Genomic DNA, 23,485 nt, shown 5'->3' with positions numbered 1-23,485 from the left:
GACCCTAGAAAAGCAGGAATAGGAACGGAGTGGGTTTTTGTCAGTAAGAATCTGACACTGCCTTTCGCCTCGCCCAAAGCCGGAGAAGTCAATAGATGATTCCCCCCCCCTCCCCTTAAAATGTATAGGCGAGTTTAAAGATAATGTGTTTAAGTCTAAATAAAAATGGCCACGGTAATTAGAATCAAGAAACGTAAAACTAGAAAATGGGAGAATGGTCGTAATAAACTGGCTATTTCTTTACCCAAATTATGTTCGAAAATTCACTTTTTCTTTAGTGCGTCTGATAAACCCCGTCGTGTTCCCCAGGTGAATGGACTCTATGAAGTTTTTTCCCCTTAAGGTCAAAACACAGACAGCTTGTGCTAATATAAAGTTACAATGTTATTAAACAAGACCGTAGCTAATGTTGTTGCCAAACACAATAACTTAGGTAACTTTAATAACGTAACTTGCGGTAAAATCGTTACAGAATTTCAATCAACAGTATCTCACTCAACTCAAGGTAGTTATCTAGATGTTATGCAGTGCAATTTGCTTGTATTGTATCGTTATGAATACTAAAACTATGCAATATTTTAAAGAAAAGGCATTAATTAAATACTGTTAAACATGTTTTATCCCTAAAGGGGTAGGCAGAGGTGCACATTACCGTGCTAAATGCCACTGTACAGTGTACATCCACTTTTCACTATTTGTGTTATAAGTTCCTTGTAATAGGGGGTGAGTCTATTGCTACATACTGGGCTGGCTATTGCTATATACTGAGACATTTTACGAAAATCCGAAAAAGGCCTAGATCATTTACTATTTGAATATTAAAGATGTTGCTCAATTAATTAAGTCTTCGCAATTTGGTGATGATATTTTAAGTCTATTATGGTATTAGGTTTCAAAACATGTCAACCATACCAATTTGTAAATAACCATTAACCACCCACAATATTTACCCAATATATAAAAATATCGTAATGATTCTTTGATCAAGATTATGGCAAACGCTTCCAAAATTTTACCATGTTCGCAAGATCAGTTTTCTCTTTTAATCCGTTACTTAAAACCGATAGTGACTCGTCTATATTTGCCTTACCAATCACTTTCACAAGGTGATAAAAGGTGACACCGTAGGATAATCTAATGTGTAATACTAAAGTGATAGATTACAGAATATCTTCCCAGATTAGACACGTTTTGTTTGAATTTTGATAAGCTCTGTTATTGTGTATTGTGTACTTCCTTACGTATTTGGCTAATACATAGCTACATGTTGCCTAGGTATGTGATGAAACGCCCATATTTTTGTTGTTGTTAGACTCTAGTAGAAAGTACTCGATGTTTTGAGAAGAAAAAAAAAGGAAAGGATAGACCCAGACAGCCAGACGCTGCCTTTATCTTGTTTTTATTAACCTAAGGACAGTAAAGAATACCAGCATAAATAGAATAATTAAGTAATAGACTAATCATGTTTAAAAATATACAGCTTAACGACCTAAGTCAACATTATGAGAAGTTAGGTGTTGACTCGAAAAATTCCGCCGTGTACCGCGACCGGTGCATCCACAACTGATAATAAAATCCAGTTATACTTTCATCTCCGACGTCTCGGCTCGCTCAAGGTCACGTCCTCCACTTTTTACTGATAATTTGCACGTAAAAACGTTATTTTATTTTGTTCACAAAACAACAATAATACTTGTAGCATTCGTGACTGAAAGGCTCTTACTATTGCTTTTTCTATAAGTAGTAAAATGTTAATTTCAAGTGACCCACTTAGCTATGAAAAAATGTTGTTTATATTATTAAAGAAATGGTTGACGAAACACTTCAATTGTTGAGTGATGGCCACTTTATCTTTTGAGTTCAAAAATTAAACTTAAAACTAATCTAATGAATAATAAATCCACTTAACCGACTCGCATATTACTTGTATACTTTCAATAGTATAGCGAAGCAAAATAATAATGGGTGGAACTAATTCAAATAAAAAAAAATAAACATTTTCAAATCTCGGACGAGTTCGTTGACCTACCTGTCTGGTTTAAGTAAGTTTGCAAAAGCGAATCTTTACAAAACGCCTTATACAACTGACCAGGTATAAACTATTTTCAGTTAGTTATATCAAAGGTTTGTTCACCCGAAAACCCGTCATTTGATTATAACCAGAAATTGCCAATCTATCTATTATATAAAAATAAGTCGGGATTTCCTTCCTGACGCTATAACTCCAGAACGCACGAACCGATTTCCACGGTTTTGCATTCGTTGGAAAGGTCTCGGGCTCTGTGAGGTTTAAAGAAAATTTTGGAAAAATTCAATAGATAAACAGGAAAACCGCGAAAATCATTGGTGGCGAAACGGAGTTCGCCGGGTTTGCTAGTCTTTTATAATCAAGACGTTTTTACAAATATATTTTGAGACATGAAACTCCCTAATATATTGCAAACAATGGAGGTCGAACAATGCATTTATAAGGCGATTCGTGTTTATATAACGCATAGGTTATTATAAACAAACGTTCCATACTTTATTCTGAGAAAAATAGCTTGTCAATCATACAGTTTGTAGAATATTTAATTCTTAGACTAGACACTACAGAATATAGAAAGAAAAATACGACTTTCATTACTCATATCCGTTGGAAAATGTGCAATGGCAAGGTTAAGATACTACTGATATTTCATTCTGCATGTATTCTTTTGTTTTATAAACCTACTAAGATAACTTTCTTCTTAGAAAATGCCACGTAGACAAACCACTTTGTTATCGATAACGCTGATATCGTAATTCGAAAATGTGTATTGTAATCAAACATCATAAATATTGTTTGCAAGTCATTTGCATGACATTAGTTATCATAATAGCGAAAATACTAACTTGCTAATTGCTTTAGGTAATTTAATTAGTTATGGTTACTTTATAAATGTTACTTTCTCTCCGATTTTTGAACACTATCGGTTAAGAAGTCGCACCTTCTTGTTTCTTGTTGTCTAACTTTTAGTTTCATTTCATTCAAATGACCTTAAGTAAGAGGCAACGTTCTTCTAAGAAGAAAAAGTCCCGAAAGGTATTAGAAAGATTATTATATCTTTTTTACACTATAATTTTCTCCTGCATCGTGGGTGTCTTTACAAACATAATTTGACGCTAACATCACAACCAGACCAGGAAAAACAATTTGTGGATCACTTCAAAGAGTTAAACCAACTTATAGCTTCTAATTTATTTTATTGCGAGATCCAAGACAGTTGTTCATGTCCCTAGAACTTCAATGTTTCCGTGTTTCCATGGTTGCTTCAAAAATATAGACGAAATGGTTATTAATAACATTTTTTCTAATTTTCCAGGTTGTATTAGAAGTGGCTCACCGCGTGGATCAAGAGGGCGTGGTGGCGGTTGACTCAGTAGTTGAGAAGCTCATTTTCAAACCCCAGGATGTGGTGTCCATTAGGGCCAAGGATTCCGACCTTGAATACGCCACGCATGACGTTTTCCAGACAGATAGTGCTATATCTAGCAAGTTTAATGGTGAGTTATTAAACTTTGTAATAAGACTATACTCAAATAATTTTATGTTATCGGCTTATTTACGTTACTGTTTGACGAGGAACTCGATTAGTTTCAAGACATACTAGAAGCTCATATTCATGGTTAGTGATAGTTCCTAGTCAAAATAGTAGTAGTAGTAGTAGGCTTACTTACGTAACTGCGTGAGTAAGCCTATAACATAATAATTAATTTAGTATATCTCACAAAACATACAATAAGACTAGACTCAGCGAGTTGTTGCTGTCGCTAGAACGATTGTTGTTAAGCAAGGGTTGTTGTGTTCGATTCTCGAAGCTATCGTGTTTGTCCAAATTAAAGTCCTTAATAGTACTTTATCTATAATAGAAAACTGCTCACGTTAGCACGTAGGTTAAATATTTTGTCTGGTTTTTCTACACTTCTATTTCAAAAACAAATTATGTTATCATTAGCAACCTTTGATCCGTAATTTGTAAAAGTAAAAACTTAAAACTTAACTATAATTTATTGACTTAAATTTCAAGTGGTGGACAAATCCACTTGAGATAACCATTTATGGTTAAACACAAGTGACTAATGATCTATACACTTGTATAGAAAGTTACATGGAAACTTATGGGTTGGTCACCTTATGTTTATAAGTGTGATTATTACGAATTTACCAATTTTTTGAGAAGGGAAAATCATCTAATGAATTCTCAGCCTTGGGTGAGGAGACAGAGTGTGTCAGACTCTTACTGACTAAAAACCACTCGTTCCTACTCTTGCTTCATTGCTACATTTCAGCCGGAGCCCCGGTAACCCGCTAGGTCGTCCGCAGCTCCGAATACGAATTTACCTAGAAACATAAATAATACGATGTTAAACGTTTAAAGTTTAATCTTATATCAGTTTTGTTGTAAAATCCATTTAATAGATACTTCATAGTGCTTTATTTTATGGCAGAACTTAAGTGCTTAGCCTGGAAAGAGTGAAGTAGTAGCGTAATATGATTATGATTAAAGTGTTATAGAAAACTCATTCATATAAGTAGGGCTCAAGAGTTATTGTGGAATGTGCTGTTACTTAGTTAATCCTCTTGTAAGGACGCTTGAACGTAGTTTAGAAGTACCTAGATACTTCTTTAGGTTTACTCTGTAGTCTCTACTCAATGAGCTGCGGACTACCTAGCGGGTTTACCGGGGCTCCGGCTCGAAAAGTAGGAGTAGGAACGGGGTAGTTTTTAGTCAGTAAGAGTATGACACTCTCTCTTGCCTGGCCCAGGACGGTAGAAGTAACATTGGAATGAGTTTTTATGTAATTCCGCTTCCTAGAGCAAAACAGTTATATTTTCTTAAACACAAGCATTAAGATTTAGCTTCATGAATATCAGTCCGAATGAAATTTTGCGGAAATCTTAAAACAATCATAGTTCTTACAGATGTCTCTTGTCTCATAACAATAATAACGTAACCTTCTCACCCTTCCACACAGGTGTCGCCGCAGGTAACGGCAGAACTGGTGAAGAACGATACTTGGAGCCTTGGGACGGCTGCGATACAGAAGTAGGCGAGGCTCCACAGCTGAACGGAGACGCTCTCCTCGAGGACCTGGAGCTGGACCACCGCGCCAACGGCTGGGACGCCAACGACATGTTCCGGAAGAACGAGGAGGTCTACGGAGTGCACAGCACGTATGATCACTCTCTAGCTGGGTACACACTACCGCTGCAGCGGAAGGATACTCAGGATTATAGGTCAGATATTCTTTTTTAAATATATTACGACTATAAGTTTTTAAACTGACATGGTCACTAACACTATTATTAGAACTTATGACGGGATATACAGGACACGGATTAACTGATACAAAATGACAGTTAATCCGTGATCATGGCGCTTGCAACAGTGCCGAAATATCGGAAACTCACCAAAGTGAATAAACATGGTAAATATCCCGTCATAAGTTCTAATAATATATTACGACTGTCCATAGCAATAGAGCTTACTATCCTCTGAATAGTAAATGGTCAGCGCAGACTGATGACACCTGTAACACCAGAGTCATCGCTATAGCATTTCCGATATTTTCTTTGCATACTTTCCTTTAATACATTTTTTCCTCTCATATATTAGAACCATGTCATCATTCTCCTCTTTAATTTTAAAAAGTTTACTTTACCTTCCTTCATTTAACCTTCTTTAGTCATCGTTATGATCTCACAAATTTTTGATACAATGTCAAAGTAACAACAAGGTGACTTATCTAGTCATTTTCATCTGATTCAAACTGCTATGTCTGGGAATCTACACGACACGTTACTTTTACACACATACATACGTAACCTCACGCCTGTCTCCCATGGGGGTAGGCAGAGACAAACGCTAATTGCCACGATTCTTACAGACCTCTTTCACACACACACACACGATACTTTTATGTTTACCAAACTAACTTTTACATAACTATCTCTTCTATCTTTTATAGGGACGCGGAAGCGAAGGCAGAAGAAATAGCGGCGGAGATTGAGAACGCCGCGTCATCGAAGGCTCGCATCGAGCTGGAGAACGGAGACGAGGAGGAGAGGTTCGCGGCCGTCGTGCGGCCACAGGACGGGGCCTCCAGCGCCGGCAAATACGTCATTCCTAACAGGAGGAAGAATATGCAGGTGTGTATTCGGTACTAGCAAACCCGGCGAACTCCGTTTGGCCACCAGTTATTTTCCCTGTTTTCCTGCTTTTCTCTTGAATTTTTCCTGAATTTACTTTGCTATAAACCTCACGGAGCCCGTGATCTTTCCAACGAATGTAAAACCGTGGAAATCGGTTCGTGCGTTCTAGAGTTATAGCGTCAGGAAGGAAAACCCGACTTATTTTTATACTATAGACTAGTTTCTGTCAGTGGCTTCCTCCACGGTCCTGTGAGATAAAAAGTATCCTATGTGTTATTCCAGACCATAATCTACCCCTGTTCCAAATTCCATTCCGATCCCTTCAGCCATTTTAACGTGATTGAGTAACAAACATTAACACAAATTCACAAACTTTCGCATTTATAATGTTAGTAAGATGCAGCTTTTATTACCTAAGAGGATTGATAGGAAGCAGATTATGCGCCTTTTCGAAATAATATGTTAAACTTTGAATTCCATGCCTTTGGTCTATAGTCGCGTTTGCTACCTCTCGACCGTATTTAAATAAAAGTTTAAACGATAAATCAATACGAAACAACTTTTTTTGTAACTCAACTAAACTAAAAAAATCGACTAAACAACTTCGATACGGTAACGTAATATTATTTATGAATGTTAATTCATGCAAAGTATTCCGTTGCAGCGCTGATATTTCCTTGTTATTTACATAATCATAAAATGTTATCACATTCGTTCGCTAGCAGAACTAAATCGATTGATTTTGTCGTCGATTTCATTGTCCTTTATTAATTTATGTTAATTATGTTTCTTATAATAATAATACAAACTAAATACTAGGTCGAGATGGTCTTTGTGATTGTCCAAGAATGTTATAATCATCTTACAGTCGTTTCAAGCTTTATAGGCATGTTGGCATTATTATTTAATCGTCTGTGAGGTTTATATATGTTTTACAACCTTTAATCTATGTATTACTGCAATTTTAATAGTATTTACATATAATAGATGATGGAAAGATAATGATTGGTGCCATTTACCTCTTACTGTCAGTTTTTTAATTCTATTAGCTTGTTACTACTAGTTAAGCATTGACTTACTTACAATTTATTTTTGTTTCACCCAGACTGGCAAGCTAGTAAAACCCACAACTACAAACAACGGTGGCTCGCCGCCGATGGGCGCGGTACGGGCGGGCCCGGGCGCCGGGCCGGGGGCCGCGCCGCCGCCGCCCGGCCCCGCCGCCGCCAAGGACAAGGACACGCGCGCACCCAGGCCACATCTCACCCCGCCCGCCGACCGCCGGCAGGACGATACGGTAAGATGATCATGGATACAAGTGTGGCGAACAGTAGCAAGTTTTTTTTGACAGAAGTCGCACATTTAATGGGTCGACGTTTGGTCGCTATTACGCCTGATGGTAAGTGATAATGCGGCCCACAATGGAGTACGTCTGCCCATAAGCAACCTTTTTACTCGGGCCTTGAAGACACCCAGGTTATACCCATCAGGGAACATAAAATAATGATTTGTGGAGGGGATTACGCCTCCAATAACTTCACTCACGTGGCGAAAGACAACACAAGCGTTATTTTACACCAGTCTTCTCTAAGACCGTAGTATCACTCTAATCGAGCCGATCATTCATGTTGAAACAATAATGAATATAGACGAACTGTAACTTACTTAATTATTGTTATTCCCACAGCCTCTGAGCGTCCCCAACAGTGCAGGCGGCAAGAGTTACGCGGCGCAGGCGGCGCAGGGACCTTACCATGTACCGCCATTCCCACACGCACCGCACCAGTACGTATACCTTCATTATGTACTCTTAAATCATCATTATTCGGTTTTATAAACTAGTTTATCACTACATCACTACTTGAAGTGCACTTTTCCAGCACATAGCTTGGTAATTATTGTCAATTTCACTTCCATACATTAACTTTTGCTATTATGTATAGTTTTCTAGATTAATGTCCATATTATATTGTCTTGATCCTACTCCCTAGATATTATGTATATTAATTGACTTTTAATATGTTCCAGGCCTCCAAATAACGCAAACAAAGTGAACGGCGAGCCGCGACCGCCGCACCCGAGACAGGGATTCCCACCACACCACCACCACGTATGTGTCAATCGTAAACTAATTAACAAAAACGTATGGTATTGGTTTCATTACTCTAATATTTGGAGATGTACGCAGACGCAGACATACCTGCGTAAACACAATATGAAATTTGACAAAAAGGGAGTTTGTAACTTATAATAAGATAATTTCTGAATGGGAAGAATTAAAGATATATTAAATCGACCTTACAGCATTCGGTATACTGACAGAAAGAGTACACGAGATATAAAACAAAATAACACACATGCAAGCAGTTTATATCTTTAGTTTTTCTTTAACCCAGTTCAGCATGTGCAAGACAGGATTGTAAACACTGACGCTAGACATCTGATGGTAAACAATTACACACTTACAGCACTGCCGTTTTAAAAAGGAGTACTTATTACTCTTTTTTTTCAATTATTAATTAACCTTTCTCTTCATGTAGAACCCAGTGGGTGGCGGCGAGGCCCACGGGCGCCCTCCGCGGCACGAGCCCCGGCATGAGCCCCGGCACGAGCCCCGGCACGAGGCGCGGCGGCCCGAGGAGGGCGTGCAGGAGCTGCGCAAGTTCTCGCAGGACTTCAAGCTGATGCCCACGCCGCAGCCCCTGCCGCCGCTACCGCAGCACCCACAGCCACAACCACCCATCAATGCTCAACCACCCGTATGTGCCATTGTTATATTTTAATGTCATCATCATTTTCATTAACAGGGCAGTTTACCACCGAACTAAGGGTGCTCTTTCCAGCAGAGATGTGCTATGTACCTATGCTACGAAGACGTAATAGCGAAACAGTGACCGTTTCCACTGATACTAAGCTATGTAGTTGTGCGAGGAAGATAGCTTAGCTGAGTCCATTTCCACTAGTGCTAAGCTATGTGTACCAATGACAGAATGACATGCAAAGTAATCTCATATACACATACTTATTAAGGGTTTCCTCGCAGTTCCACTTATCAAAAACAATCTGAAAGAAATGGGCAGTTTTCTTTCCACTTTGCCTGATTGTACATTCTTAATCATGGATAGACAGAAACCACAACCTTCCTACTACGATCTTCACATAGTTATAATAGCATGTCCCTACCCGCAGAGCCAGCCCCCGCCGGCGCCGAGTCCCCCCGAGGTGTCGGCCAACGCCTGCGCGGCGCCCGACCACAAGCGGGAGCGACCGCCCAAGCAACACACGCCGCCGGAACTACACAAGGTACATAACTAACGCTACATCATGTAATCAATCCATTTTCTGTGTCAAGACAGTATTCAACGATCAAAAAAGTTAAAAACTTAAAAGTCTATTTGCGCAACTATTTCTAAACGTGTCATTAAGAAAACATACATCTCGTTAAATACGCATTTCATTCCCCGAACGGTTAAGCTTTTGTCTAGTTTTAGATCCTTGTAAATAATAAGCCAACAAACAGTACACTAAACTCAATTCTAAACTCCTAATTCCAAATTCCTATAAGTACTTAGATACTGGTTTTCCCGAAAACCACGTACTCAGTTAACGATGTGGTCAAAAAAACAATCTAATGCACATCAAACATTATAACGTAATTATGATAGCGCAATACTATGAATTTGCGCAACATACCAGTTTAATTATTAACCTAACGAGATTTTAACATTAAAATTTGGTATATAATTTGTAGCAGAGTACTCCAGCGCCAAAGGGCGAGTCGCCTTCGGTACAGGAGGAGCGCTCGGCTCCGTCTGCTTCGCCACCATCTTCGGCATCCCCGGGGATGGATCGCGTGGTCGCCATCAAGAAGTCTACCCTCAACCCGAACGCGAAGGAGTTCAACCCGGCTGCGAAACCATTCACGCCTAGAAGTCCCAGTACTCCGAATCCAAGCCGGTAAGTTGTTATTACTTTATTATTTTTAATGGTTATTCTGATTTGTGCTTATGGGTGTAGTTTTAACTACTTTTTATTGCTCATAGATGTTGTGTAGTATGTATTTCTAATCCAATGTTCATACTAAACTTGAAAGTTGTTAATTTCGAATTAATCTGTACTTTTTTCTTAACTTACAGAGGTGGATGAAATGTCTAATTAATTTCAAATTGTACTTTGACTACTATTTAAGATTCTTTGCTATTACTTTTTATGAAAGCCTAATAATCCTTTTCTCTGGAAGTTTTATTTACATCCAGACAAAATACTTAAATGATTACCTATCTTTCCAGTCCCCACACGCCAGGCACGCCATCAGGCGTAGGCGTCGGTGTGGGGGTCGGCGTGGGTGGCGTGGGCGTGAACCTGGGCGGCGTGAGCGTGATGGGCCCGGGCGTGAGCTACGTGCCGACGCCGGTGCCGCCGCCGGCCATGCAGTGCTACCCGCAGGTGGCGGCCGTGCCCTACGCCATGATGGCCGCCGCCGCCGCCGCCGCGCAGCAACCCCCCGCATACCTGCCGCACCCGCACCCCGCCGTACGTATACCTTAACATATACTCACCTTTAACTCTTTCAGTACCGTTGACAACGATATAAATCAAGTCATCGATTGTCAAAGACCAATTCTCCGCTAGTCAATTCGTTCAATATGTATATTCAAGTAACTGTTCGTCAAAGTTACTCGATTAATTTCTAACAGTACCAAGGATCCGTAATTATGGTGTAAATATTAATGTCATAAGTTGTCAAGTTACTGAATAAGAATAACATAATTCCTAATTCCGCGATATATTTTTTAACGCTAACATCTGAAGATGTTGTAACAAGAGAAATTAATCTTGTTAAATTTCATTAATAATGTACAAAAAGTCTAACAAACGTAACTATTGGCGGGCGACAGATGGAGATGGGGTGCGATTGCCGGCAGTACGCGCCGCCCATATTCATGGTGCCCGACAAACGGGACCGCCCTGACGCGGTGAGCACACGCGATACTTACAACAATAATATTTGTGACAAAACAATCAAAAAACTAAAGTTTCAAGCTGAATTCCACCTTATTTTCTTAACTTGTTGATTGATTTTCCAATGAAACAAGGCTTACGATGTGTGTAAGCAAAAGTCAACCTTATTTTCTTAAGTTCTTAGTTGAATTTTGAATAAAATATAGTCACAAATGTTTACAGTTGTAGTATCGCCCGCGTGCAGTGTTCAGTTTTCCGCAGTGTGTCGTTATAATGTTGTACAAACGGGTGCTTGCCGAGCTAACCGCCTGGCTAACCCCGCCACGGATTTTGTGGGAAATTGATACTTTACTATTATCTAATTTGTTAAAAAAGACGTATTGTGACGATATTTTGCCTATCAGTAAATTAAATAACAGTAACAGTTAAATAGCAAAGTTTTCTATAATAGCTGTATAACGGTGCGTCTAGATTAAAATCAATAAGCGTGGATGCACCATTATGTATACGTCATTTTATAAGAAGTAATTCGTAAAATGATGTAAATTTAGGCAATCAATTGAATTTAACATGCTAATTGAAAAAAGCTGGGATCGTATTTCCCTCGCTATTTATTATTCACCTAACATAATGGTCATAACATGTATAATTCAAACAAAAATCAGCTCTAAAAAGTAAAGTATCAATATCCTACACAATTCGTCATCACAACACAATCACGTGATCTTAACTGTCCTACGTACCAAAGCTAATGCTTCGAGTGATTTTCTTTTCATTTAACAACCAATAATAACTGAGTTTAAGCAAAAAACCGGTCTTTAGATAGTGCCACGGATTACAGTACCCTTAGTACGAATTTGCTTATGTTTAAAGTAAACAACACGAGGGCGCGTACTGTAGTCAGATTGGTTGGTTTATTCCGGCCAATCAGAGCGCCGGACGCCTCTTATTTCGTTTTTATTTAACGTAAACGAAACTTTTACTAAGGGTACAGCACTTTGAAATAGTATTTCACGTGTGATAATTAGGGTTTACCTACCGGTAGTAGAAGAATATAATCCGTACGAAAATATTCTTTTTCCAATGAATTTTCACGTTAGTATTTAGCACGGGTGCATTGTATATTCACCTTTTGTTAGATAATCAGTATTTGTACGAAATACGGGAATGGAGGGATCACATAAATACCTTATCATGTTTACAGATGAATTTGTAACTTTTATAGCTTTTTTGGATTAGGTAAAAGGATATCGTGTCTTTAGAAAGCAGGTAAAACTGTTTACCTGACTTCTTTTAGTCGGTTTACTGTCTAGATTATGACATTAGAAGAAATGTGTAATTTCAATAATCAAATTAGCAACAACGTGTTTAATGTTAATAATAATAAGACAAAGTGTTGATTCCTCCTTCACATGTAGAAAGCACAAGCTACACATGTGTTTCGGTAGTGCACCAATTGCACTCTTAATTGAGCCAAGTAATCCCAGCGATAAGACAGCATATAATATGTACTGACGTACATTATATCTCACATAGGAATGTAAATACAAAACTAATTAAGAGATAAAAACAATTTATTCTCCACAACATACCTAGCACTTAAGTTTATCGTTTTAAATACTAACTAACATCCGTGTTGTTTGCAGTGGTTTGTCTTAATACAGAATTTGTTGTGTTCAAGTGCACTAAACATTAATTTTATAACCAAACATCAGTCATATGTTAAGATCTAAATGAGTATCTTAGATAGTTTCTTCAGGCTTCAATCCAACCATTTGTTCAGACATGTCCCATAGTTTTGCAGCCAAATCTTCGTTTCTTGCTTTCATACCCATATATCCTGGTTTACAATCGACAAAGTACCCTCCAGTCGTCTCATCACAGTCATCTGATATCGCCAAATACAAGCTAGTTTGCGCTCCTTCAATGGGGTTCTTGAAAAACGTGTAGAATATCATAGTCCTCAGTTTTTCTAGTATAGTTGCCTTATAGAAACTGGTGTTCACATGACCAGGGTGCAAACTGTTCACGCTGACTCCTGTATCCTCCAATCTCCTCGCTAGCTCATTACTGAACAGTATGTTACATAGCTTACTATCACAATATGTTCTGATGAAGGAATGAGGGTTATTTAGATCGCTGATGGTACCAAATCTATGTAAGGTTGACGTCACTATTATAACTCGACTCGGAGCTGACTTCTTCAACAAAGGAGTTAAGAGTATAGTCAATAAAAACGGCCCGAAGTAGTTGACCTGCATGTCCCTGATGAGTCCATCTTCAGTCCTGTCCCTATGCACACCGCTGGCTCCGGCGTTGTTTATCAAAATATCCAGTTTGGCTTCCGAACTTTTGAAGTCTTCAACAAACTTTCTGATTGAAGCAAAAGAACTCAAGTCCAGATGCATGTACCTTACGCTTCGGTTCTTGGTTTTCTTGACTATAGAATCAGCGGCCTTCTGCCCTCTTTTCTCGTCTCGACAGCCTAATATAACCTTAGCGCCTCTCCTAGCCAGTTCCAGAGCCGTCTCATACCCGATCCCACTGTTACCGCCCGTCACGATCACAACTTTACCACTCATCACATTGTCAGCGTAACACTTTCCATTCGTTATTTTATTGTATGTTTTTATTACAATCAAAGCTATAAGCAGCCAGAAGAACCACATTTTGACACAGTTTTTAAGTCAGTACACTTGTATAATGTGAAGAATATATTTGCACAGATGAAGTCACGGATACATTCAGTAGTTATTTATGTATTTGTGCTAACATCGCCGTTCCCACAATGTCACTGAAAGATTTATCTGTTCAAATGTCAAATCATGTGAACGCACTAATTATCAGCTTTGGCCGCGTGGCCGTTATCAAATTTATCGTTATCCATTCTATATTGTGAACTGTGTTCGATTGTCTGGCTGTTTGTCAGTAACATATTACTTTGATGTTCGTGTAGGCAGCTAAAATGTTTCCATATAGATTCTCTAACAATTTTTCATACAATTTATTAATTTTCAACATGTGACCTTAGTATGAATTTATTAAGTGGATTTTTAAACAATGCTACTAACTGTAACATCGGAACTTAAATCAACACAGCTGCAATATTTTTAACAATAATATTTAGCTTTCACCAAAATATTTAATGTACAGTGATAATCCTTACTATCAAAACCAGATAACCACATGTATCCAAAAGAATAAAAGCGATTATTTGATAACATTAACACAGATACAAAAAACACGTGATCTCAAAGGTCTATAAAATATAATATGTTGAATTTATAACACTGCAGACGTGATTTTTATTATTCTATATACCGTGGTGACATTTTATTTATTGAATATTTTAATCCCGCTATATTCTTGTGAAACCTGTTTCTTAATATCAAAGAAATATCGTAAACAATCAAAGCCAGTTTTAGCCTAAATAATGTCCATTCATAAGGTCGCCAGACAACCTGATACAGGTCTGCGGATGGTTAAACGTGTTACCAGAGCTCCGGCTCGAAGTAGAAATAGACACGGGGTGGTTTTTAATCAGTAGAGTCTTGTCACTCCCTGGCACCATACCTTAGGCGGGAGAAATCATTAAATGATTTACCCCACCAAACCCGATATAGGTCATAGGAAGTCGTGGATATAATTGCCTAGCAAGACGATTTGGATGCCGTTGGAATTCCCCATTGACTCTCAGATGGATCATGATGATCACGCTGACCTATCACCATATAACGTCTATATAGTTCGATATTATGATGAATATTCAGAAATAATCCGTTTTATTTGACTTTAACTCCTATATTCAACATTATAAACACAGACACTACCTCTACACTAGATCTATACATGCTAGACCAAAGTTCGCAATGTTCCCGTCATGATAACGATAGCTCATCTCATAAATATTAATTGATTATGCTTTTCTAAGCGGTTTCACTCATCTATTTTATTGCGGGCTTATCTTGTTCTGTCACTATAAATATTTACTTAATTATCTCATAAAAAAACTGTATTTAAATATGATGGGTTTATAGGAAATCATTTTGTATCTTTTAAATGAATCTCTTTTTCGTATTGAAATATTTTTGTTAATAAATCCACGAAACTACATACAGTATAACATGTTGTAGATATGAATTCGCACACGGATACGGTTATCTATGTAATTAATTCGTAATCTGAGGTTATCACTAGATATTGGAGAAAGAAATAATAATAACACACATACATCTATCGATGATCGACGATGTAACGTAAACTACTGTTCAACTAACCTTTGACCGTGACTTCCGCGATATTAACCATTAATTTAGCACTAGACAAAAAAAGCAATGTCTACGAATGGAAACTAGTTCTAATTATTCGTGTCCATTCCCTGCATGTACAATACTAGACATTGAACACGCTAAAGTCTTTCTTCTATTCACTTACATATGGATCAATTTTCATACAATTGGACTTTGTGTAACAAACTTTTCTTTAACTACAAACCTAAAGCCAAGGATACACTAGGGGACAAATGTGCTACGACATGTATCGACAATATGTTAAGCGAATTTTCGCGTGACATAAATATGGCGACAACGCGCTATTCATTTCCGTAGCGATGTCCTGTTGCGCGATGTGACCAGATATGTGGCCCAAAGTCCGACAACGTAGTGCTACTACACCCAACGTCGCTGGCAAAGCGTATCGCAGGATATTTGTCTCCTAGTGTATCCCTTGAATTAACCATAAATCAATTTATACCATAACCCATCAAACCTTTAACCGAGAAAACTTACATATGCAAAACAAAAAATTACCTCCTTTATTACTAAAATAATACAAGTCTTTGCTATAATATGGAGTTTAGTACCTCCTCACTCTATTTTTACTAATTATACCGTATTATGACCTATACAGTTGGCATATGGCGCGATGAGTGGCGGTGGCGGAGTCGCCGGTGTCACTGGCGGAGGCGGACAGCCTCCCATGCAGACGCAACAACCCAGGAATTTCCGTAAAGGTATTTTCTATTACATATATTTTAGTTATTTTTCAGGAATATGTTTGAACTTTGAATATGCTTTTGATAAAAGAAAAAAAAAGAGTTTAAAAGAAATGAGCAGCAATTTTTTTACTAAGTGCTCTGAGAAGAAAGATCGAAACAAACAGGTTGCAATCTATTTGAAATCTCAACACAAAGTTACAACAAAGGTAAAATTTAATCCATATAAATATTTATTTAGAGAGAATACTTAGTAATTTTCGCCTTATTTACATCTAAATGTCAGTTATGAAGAAATTAAAAGCCATTTGTAGTAATATTTCCATGTAGTGTAAGATGTAACTAAGTGTCCATCGTGTCCAGGTTCCGGCATGCAAGTGGCGGCGGCGACGGGCCAGCCGCTGATGGCGCCGGCCCCCATGCAGCAGTTCGTGCCCTACCCGCACCCGCACCCCGCGCCGCACCCCGCGCAGTCCGCGCTGCAATACCCGCACATGGTGAGTTATACGTTATAGGTTACGTTCATGAGTTTTGCCAAATAAATCTACAAAACAATAAGAGAACAACGTTACGGTGTTTGTAATATTATTATTTTTCATTAGATGGGCGCAAAGAATAAAACTTTAGTTCCAAGTCATTGAGTGACACGACGTTCCCACAGGTGCGGATGTACCACAGCGGCGTGGGAGGCTCAGTAGGCGCCGTGTCGGGCGTGGGCGGCGTGGGCGCCGGGGGCGCGCTGGGCGGTGGAGAAGTGGGCGGAGTGGGCGGCGGCCAGGTGGGCTACGCGCCCCCGCCCGCGCCGTCGCCCGCGGCCGCGTCGCCCGCGCTGTACCCGCCGCCGTCGCCCGCGCACACGCCGCACCCGCACCCCCACCAGCACCCACACCCGCACCACCATTTTCAACAACCGCCGTTTCAGGTAAACGTACGTACATACTACGGCACGTCGGCGCACCCCTACCTGTAAAACGATACGGGTGGCATTTTACAGCTATGGGCAGCTTGATGTTCTAGCATCTCTGCTTTGTGACAGCTGATCGCCAATATTTCTAATTGTTGAATTTTAACGGGCAAAGAATCAAAGTTAATGTGTTGGGATCTGCTTCTCTGAATGTTTCTAACATCATGTTGCTGGGCAATACTTGTTCGTATGTCTGTCTTGTTCGTAACGATGTGTTTGTCGTGTGTCCAGGCGTATCACCAGGTGCTATGTCCCTTGATGGGCCCGGGGGGGTCAGGCGGCCACCACCACCACCACCATCACCTCGCGTACTTGAACCATGCGCCCCCCACCGCCTCGCCGCCACAGCCACACCCACACTCAATCCAGGTACATTGTCAACGTCACTTAAAGGGATAACTTTCAACTTCTGCTTTTCAATTTTCTCATTGTCGTGGAAGATATTTCAAGTGAAATCGCTGCTTGTCTTGTCATTCGTTTGGTGGGCAATATGTTTGTGGGTATGGGAATAGTATGTTTGACTGTTGGTTTGGTTGCAGGGCGTGCTCCTGCCGCCGAGCCACGGGTCGGGCGGCGGGTCGACGACGCCGGGCGTGGGGTCGGGCGGCAGCCACGGGTAACGGGCGGCGACGGGCGTGGTGCTGGCGGCGCGGCTCACGCGCCTCACGCGGCTCACGCGCCTCACGCGGCTCACGCTGCGCCTGCAGCCCCGCCCCGACCGCCCCGCCTGATCCGCCTGACTCCGCCAGACTCCGCCTGACTCCGCCTCGCTCGCCCCGACAGCGTCGTTTCCTTGCCTCTACTTCATATTATCGCGAGTGTAATACCGACTATCGGATTTACGTGTAAATATTCGACCTAAGCTATTCGTCGTCATCGTTAAATTTAATTCGTATCCGATGTGTAACATCACAGTGTTGCGATATACGGAAGGTGTTCCCTCACCACCTGGTGACAGTGTACACTAGACACAGCCTGGAGGTCTCGTCGTGAAAGTATTGCTGGACGGTAGTTTCCTCATTTTGCTGCTGGCAGCATCACATATTTTTTGCGGTTTTGTAGAAAAACAACATTTCGCAGTAGCGAAATGCATTTTAAATTATTTATAAATAAAAAATAAATCTGACCTAAATCAACTTTTTTACTGCAACAAATTGGAATTTTAAAATTTATAAAAGTGCACTTGCAAAGCTTTTTTGATGTAATATTTGTAACATATGTCCGTAGAGACTTATTTGTGAAGGGAGCGGAGCGCGTGAAACCTCCGGTATAAAGGTTTCATTAAACAAGCGCCCCATCCTTACTGTATGTACTGTTACACTTAGTAAACAGAACGTTTTTAATATTGTTTATATCAAAATTAGCACGTAGACTAGGAGGCCTTCATTTTTTAATCGAGTGTCATAGTTTGTCACGGAATGACAGCAGAATACTTTTAGCGCCATCAATAATATTTGGCGATATTCAAGTATTGCTTGTACTCGTGGCGAGTGTATCGTGGTCCTACGATCAGCTGGCGAGTCCCACTGGTGGTAAGGAAACGCGCGTAATGTGTATTTTCTAACTTTAATACAACGTAAAGTAATAACTTGTATGCCTTCTTCGTATCGATACGTTTATCGCAATAATTGATGTTTAATTATCTTTCGTAAATTTTTACTCGGTATTTTCACGTGGCAACATATTTTCGGTCTCTCTTCATTTGTTGCTATAACAAGCGACATTTCTCTAGTTATACTAAAATACGGAATTTTGTATAAAATATCGATAGTTTACCCTCACACGTAATGTAAATGAAAGTTGAACATTGTGATATAAACCAAAGATATGTACACATCTTAAATAACATAGTTTCCAACTTGAAACGAATAACGATTGCAAATAACTGTTAAGAGATTGGTTCAATTTTTGTATAAAACATAACATTGTCACGTGAAAACCCGATATTGTGAGTTAACTTCGAAATAATATGAATGCTGGCAATACTTTCAAAGCAGTTGAAGGTGTTGCCATTCAAATGAAACTGTTATATATATTTTAGTTAGTTTTAGCATGGCGGGGAAATACAAATGATGTTGGATGGTGTATGTTTGTTGATATGTTGTAAGTGTAGATAGATCGTCTTGTACGGACGGAGTGAGGGTCGGCGGCGGCCCTGTGTATTATAATAAACTAGATAATTCACTCTCTATCATATTTACCGACGGGAAACAAGAGGGATCTGACGAAACTATCCTCTTTATATATCTATCGCGACACCTCGCCTGGGTGCAAGTCAGTTTTATATAAAAAAGTATATGAAATATATCGAACTAAATATCATAATAAAGTTTGATACAACTTAGCTGTAACGTATTCATAGAGTTTTATATTTAATATATAATAATATGTGAAGGCAAGAATATCGTTTATCTAGTAACGCGGTCGGGTCCCTCCTGCGGCCGGTCGGTAACGTTAGTTCCCTCGTTGACGACTATCGCCATTCTGAGACAGCGGTCAGTTCGTTATGTATTTATTTAGGTTTAGTGTTATTGTGAAGGTACCCTCCGCGATTACATAACTAATTCCAAAGTGTCAATTGCACTTTAAATATTATTAATTTATAAATTGGCAAATAGTTTTAAATTTCTTAATGTGAACGGCGGGCGGTGTTGCACGCGCCCGTCGATTTGGTACTGTAACGACTTTCATTGGACAGTTGAAAGTGAGAATAAGTGTCGGGACCATCCTAGATGCTCAATGTTTACTAAGGTATGAATTTACTGTCTCACGAGTCATTAGTTCTATTTTATTTTATACATTTGCAGCTTTTGAGAAGGCAACGTAAGTACTGTGTAGCTGGGCCGCGATACGTGGCCGACTCCCTGAGAGTGCTCATCCCCAGACTATGGTTATAAAAGAATCAATTGTTCGTTAAAACATTTTCTATTAGCATATTTAATATGAACGTAGTAACTACGCCTCTTCAGATTGCACGTGTTAGTGAAACTCAGCTCCTTTATTGTAGTGTCGTGAACAAACTCTCATTAGTCTGTGGATTCCATCCCTGTAGAGGTCACGGGGTGGATTGCTAAACAATTCTCTCACAAATCACATTGTAGATACATTTTATTTGCCACATAATAAGGCCAGTCTGTAAATTCGCCAAGAGTTGTAAGAAACTCATTGTTTTCATTAATTAGTCCCCTTTGTTCAAGCGTGACGGATACATTGTGCGAATCCAAACGTTCTTGTATACACAAGCTTCTTTATACACACCCTTCAGTTGAACCGCCAGCAACTCGGTGCGCGAGGATGAATGAGATGGACTAAACATATAATTTAAACAGAATCTACATATTTTTCTTATGTAAAATTTGTATAATAGTATTATATAACATTACAATAACAAATATATTATAATTTTGAACTGAATAGTTTACTGTAATGAAGGTATTTTTGAAAGCCTACCAACCATCCGATCGTTGTGAATATCATTATACTAGTGATGTTATGAACCGCCGCAGTATCCGGGCTTTCAATCATATGTCACTGTCACACGTAGTGTTTCAAGGAATTGTAATAGGATGCGTTACAGACGCAAGTAGGTTTGACAATAAAAATATAAAACTTTGATAGGTAGGTGTAAGGATGTTAGGATTGCATATACATACATATATACGACGAACCTGACACTGTTCACATAGATTAACGTCAGAATTGTCACGTATGTACTTGTCATAATATGTATCATACTCTGTTATATCAGTAAGGGTCACAAGATTTGCACAATCAGTACGTTTCCTCCCATAGTTGTAGAGTTATTTATCGATAAGTTTCTGCTTGAATGGAGGGTCGTTATACGCTTACTAAGTGTGGCATCAAGGGGAGCCAAGTCCATGACCTCCGCGCGGTGCTCCCTGGGTAGCGCCAAATGTGGACGATGACATTCACATTCTTTTATAACAAATTGATCAACGGAAACCATGGAGTGCTGCAGGATTACTTTCATACACAAATTCGAGTTCTTCCTATTCTTATGTATAAGCATTCCTTTTGTAAAAATTATAGACAAACCAACTGTATGTATCACTCCCAATGAATTGCTCTGTTTCTATGTACACCGCGTTAAATGATTTGTAGATTTAACATAGACATATTTATATGAACAGACAATGAATATAACGTGTATATAGTGTAAATATATTGATATAGAGGGGTTACTAGTGACCTTTCCCACAAACTTTACATTCGTATTTATTTTGTGATGTATAAAGGTTTTTCGAACATGTTAACTTGAAAAAAAATCACAAAAAAAATGTTTTCGGGAAGGGCCTACATGATCCGTACCACGTTCGTGACTGTAGAATGTAACATATTTCTTGAGAACATGGTATGGACTCTCGTCTACTGTTTTATTTTACTTTTTTTTTCACAATTTTTTTTTTCTTGTTTTAATTTAAATTTTTATCGCGTGAGTGAATCCACCGCGTAAGTTTGTTGCTAAATGAGAGATTGATAATTAATAAAAAAGATGTATGTGCGTGTGTTGATTGTTGTGCGCCATATAAATATTATCGATATATTTTTTGTGTGGAGTGCCACGCCTGGTGGCACAGACATGTTTATGTTTAGCTAGGAATATACCTTTTCTTATTTTCTCGTGAAATTTGTACGTGCTTACGAAAAGACGTTCGAGTTCCTTTGGCCACATAATATTATAATGGTTGTGGTGTAAATTTTTATAAGATTCTCATGTTAAGAGCAACGATATTCCAAGCGCCGATGGTAACGCACATTTATCTAAAACTATTGATTTCAATAAATGGTAAAAGGAATGGACAAATCAGAGATCTGATTGTAAATCGCCATCCTTAATATATGTATGTAATTAAAATAAAACGATCAAGCCGTAAGGCGGGCGTAATGTCGTTGAATCTAGGATAAAGGAGTAACTCCATTGTGCCTTTATCAATGGTGACATGTGACTATCACGACTTGTGTCTACTGAACTGTGACGTATCAAAGTAAACGGTACTGATATTTATATACTGAGTGAATAGAAGTTGTTTAGACAACACCAGGTCACATTCCTAAGTCAGTTGAATCAAATCGGCACATACATTACATTCCACTAATATGCCATATCTACTTATGGAGTTACACGTTTAATTCCCCAACATAGTGTTCACAGTTCTAATAATACTAATACACAGATTAGTCTATTATTACGATACAACTTCGCGTCCTTTGCTGTCTGACGTCACGGGTCTGAACAACTCCTATTTACTAATGTTGCTTTGGAGCAAGTGGCAATGATACTGACGTACTTGTGTTAATTTCGCGTAAAATTGACTTTGGTTGGATATTCCCTGCTCGGAGGCTGCTAGCCGAGGCCGCTCGGCACCAACGATTGCCACTTGACAACTAGCACGGCTGACTCTTTAAATTATCACTTCAACAGTGATAATTTAAAAGTCAGCCCATTACGAGAGCAGCTCATACATTTTTACCTCGTATAAGGCACTTTCCTTTGTGTAAATATTTGTTACCGACTCAATGTCGGCGCTGCTGATTCGTAAAACCATTGTATGTATAGATAAATTCTATGAAATTGCCTTATAAATGTGTGTGTTGGCCCCCAATGGGGGGATATTGTGAGGATGTTACCAACGTGTATGGACCTACTACTTGGAAGTTACGAAATGCTAATTTAATTATCTATTACAGATATTTCCGAACGCCGCGTTCATATTGTGGGTAGCATTTTGGTAACATTTCAGTATAGGAGGTGTAAATTATGTAAAGACTGAAGGGAAATAATGTGTGCGGAAGGGAGCAGACATATTGTAAAGTAAATTGGTTTTTATGGGAGTGTTAACAAAGCCTAAAACTCCTCGTATTGTATATTGTAATTTGTTTGATGCGGATCGGTAGAATTTGACGCTTACACATGATTATTTGGAAGCTTTCGAGCTACGTAAAGAAATGAACTTGATTACCAGCTAGAGTTGTACTGATTCATGTCAAATTCGATATTGTATATTGCTGCTTAATTCCGCTTGTTGATGAAAGATTTGATTTGTGAAAAAGTGCTTTTTATTTGTGAGCCCCGCGAAGGGCGTGTGAGCAGGAATGTGCCAAAGTGGTATGGCATCGTTTATTGTTTGTTGGACACGCTAACACCTGTGTCAACGAATATTTTTCAATAAAAAAGTTAAAAAAATGTGTTTCAAACACAACAGTTCTGTGTTTTAATGGTTTTATTCCCCTTGCCCTTATAGCATCATAGCCTCATAGCATGTACAGTGCTATCCAAAAACTACTGAGATTCACACAATTTTTAAAAATAAACATGTAGAAACACACTGCATGAATGCATTTTCTATATTATGCGTTTACAATGCAACAA

The 23,485-nt window shown here is 39.0% G+C and overlaps 2 protein-coding genes across 6 annotated transcripts in view; one reads left to right on the top strand and one right to left on the bottom strand.

The window, feature by feature from the left end:
* LOC118275231 (ataxin-2-like protein) overlaps positions 1–23,317 on the top strand; it is a 43,099-nt gene extending 19,782 nt beyond the window's left edge. For 2 of the 5 annotated variants that reach the window (XM_050696677.1, XM_050696681.1), the window contains exons 3-18: positions 3,345–3,525; positions 4,999–5,260; positions 5,992–6,172; positions 7,281–7,472; positions 7,863–7,960; positions 8,204–8,285; positions 8,716–8,934; positions 9,365–9,478; positions 9,927–10,132; positions 10,465–10,708; positions 11,074–11,151; positions 16,046–16,148; positions 16,494–16,627; positions 16,792–17,058; positions 17,326–17,463; positions 17,634–23,317. In XM_050696677.1, coding sequence (XP_050552634.1) covers positions 3,345–3,525; positions 4,999–5,260; positions 5,992–6,172; positions 7,281–7,472; positions 7,863–7,960; positions 8,204–8,285; positions 8,716–8,934; positions 9,365–9,478; positions 9,927–10,132; positions 10,465–10,708; positions 11,074–11,151; positions 16,046–16,148; positions 16,494–16,627; positions 16,792–17,058; positions 17,326–17,463; positions 17,634–17,714 — 2,580 coding nt within the window. In that variant the 3' untranslated portion in view covers positions 17,715–23,317. The remainder of the gene's footprint in view (positions 1–3,344; positions 3,526–4,998; positions 5,261–5,991; positions 6,173–7,280; positions 7,473–7,862; positions 7,961–8,203; positions 8,286–8,715; positions 8,935–9,364; positions 9,479–9,926; positions 10,133–10,464; positions 10,709–11,073; positions 11,152–16,045; positions 16,149–16,493; positions 16,628–16,791; positions 17,059–17,325; positions 17,464–17,633) is intronic. The other 3 variants (XM_050696678.1, XM_050696680.1, XM_050696679.1) reach the window with 3 other exon arrangements.
* Positions 12,694–13,982, bottom strand: LOC118275233 (retinol dehydrogenase 14). Its single transcript, XM_035593138.2, has one exon. It carries the CDS (start codon positions 13,804–13,806, stop codon positions 12,880–12,882), a length of 927 nt encoding a protein of 308 aa, XP_035449031.2. The 5' UTR covers positions 13,807–13,982; the 3' UTR covers positions 12,694–12,879.
* Positions 23,318–23,485: the final 168 nt, after the last annotated feature.

Source organism: Spodoptera frugiperda, chromosome 11 (assembly GCF_023101765.2).
Source record: "Spodoptera frugiperda isolate SF20-4 chromosome 11, AGI-APGP_CSIRO_Sfru_2.0, whole genome shotgun sequence".
NCBI lineage: Eukaryota > Metazoa > Arthropoda > Insecta > Lepidoptera > Noctuidae > Spodoptera > Spodoptera frugiperda.
Note: the sequence above shows the minus strand (reverse complement) of the source record. Positions and strands in the feature narration are given on the sequence as shown.

What these genes read in the sequence shown, in the direction of transcription:
- LOC118275233 (XM_035593138.2), bottom strand. Translation starts at nt 13,806, where the DNA reads ATGTGGTTCTTCTGGCTGCTTATAGCTTTGATTGTAATAAAAACATAC.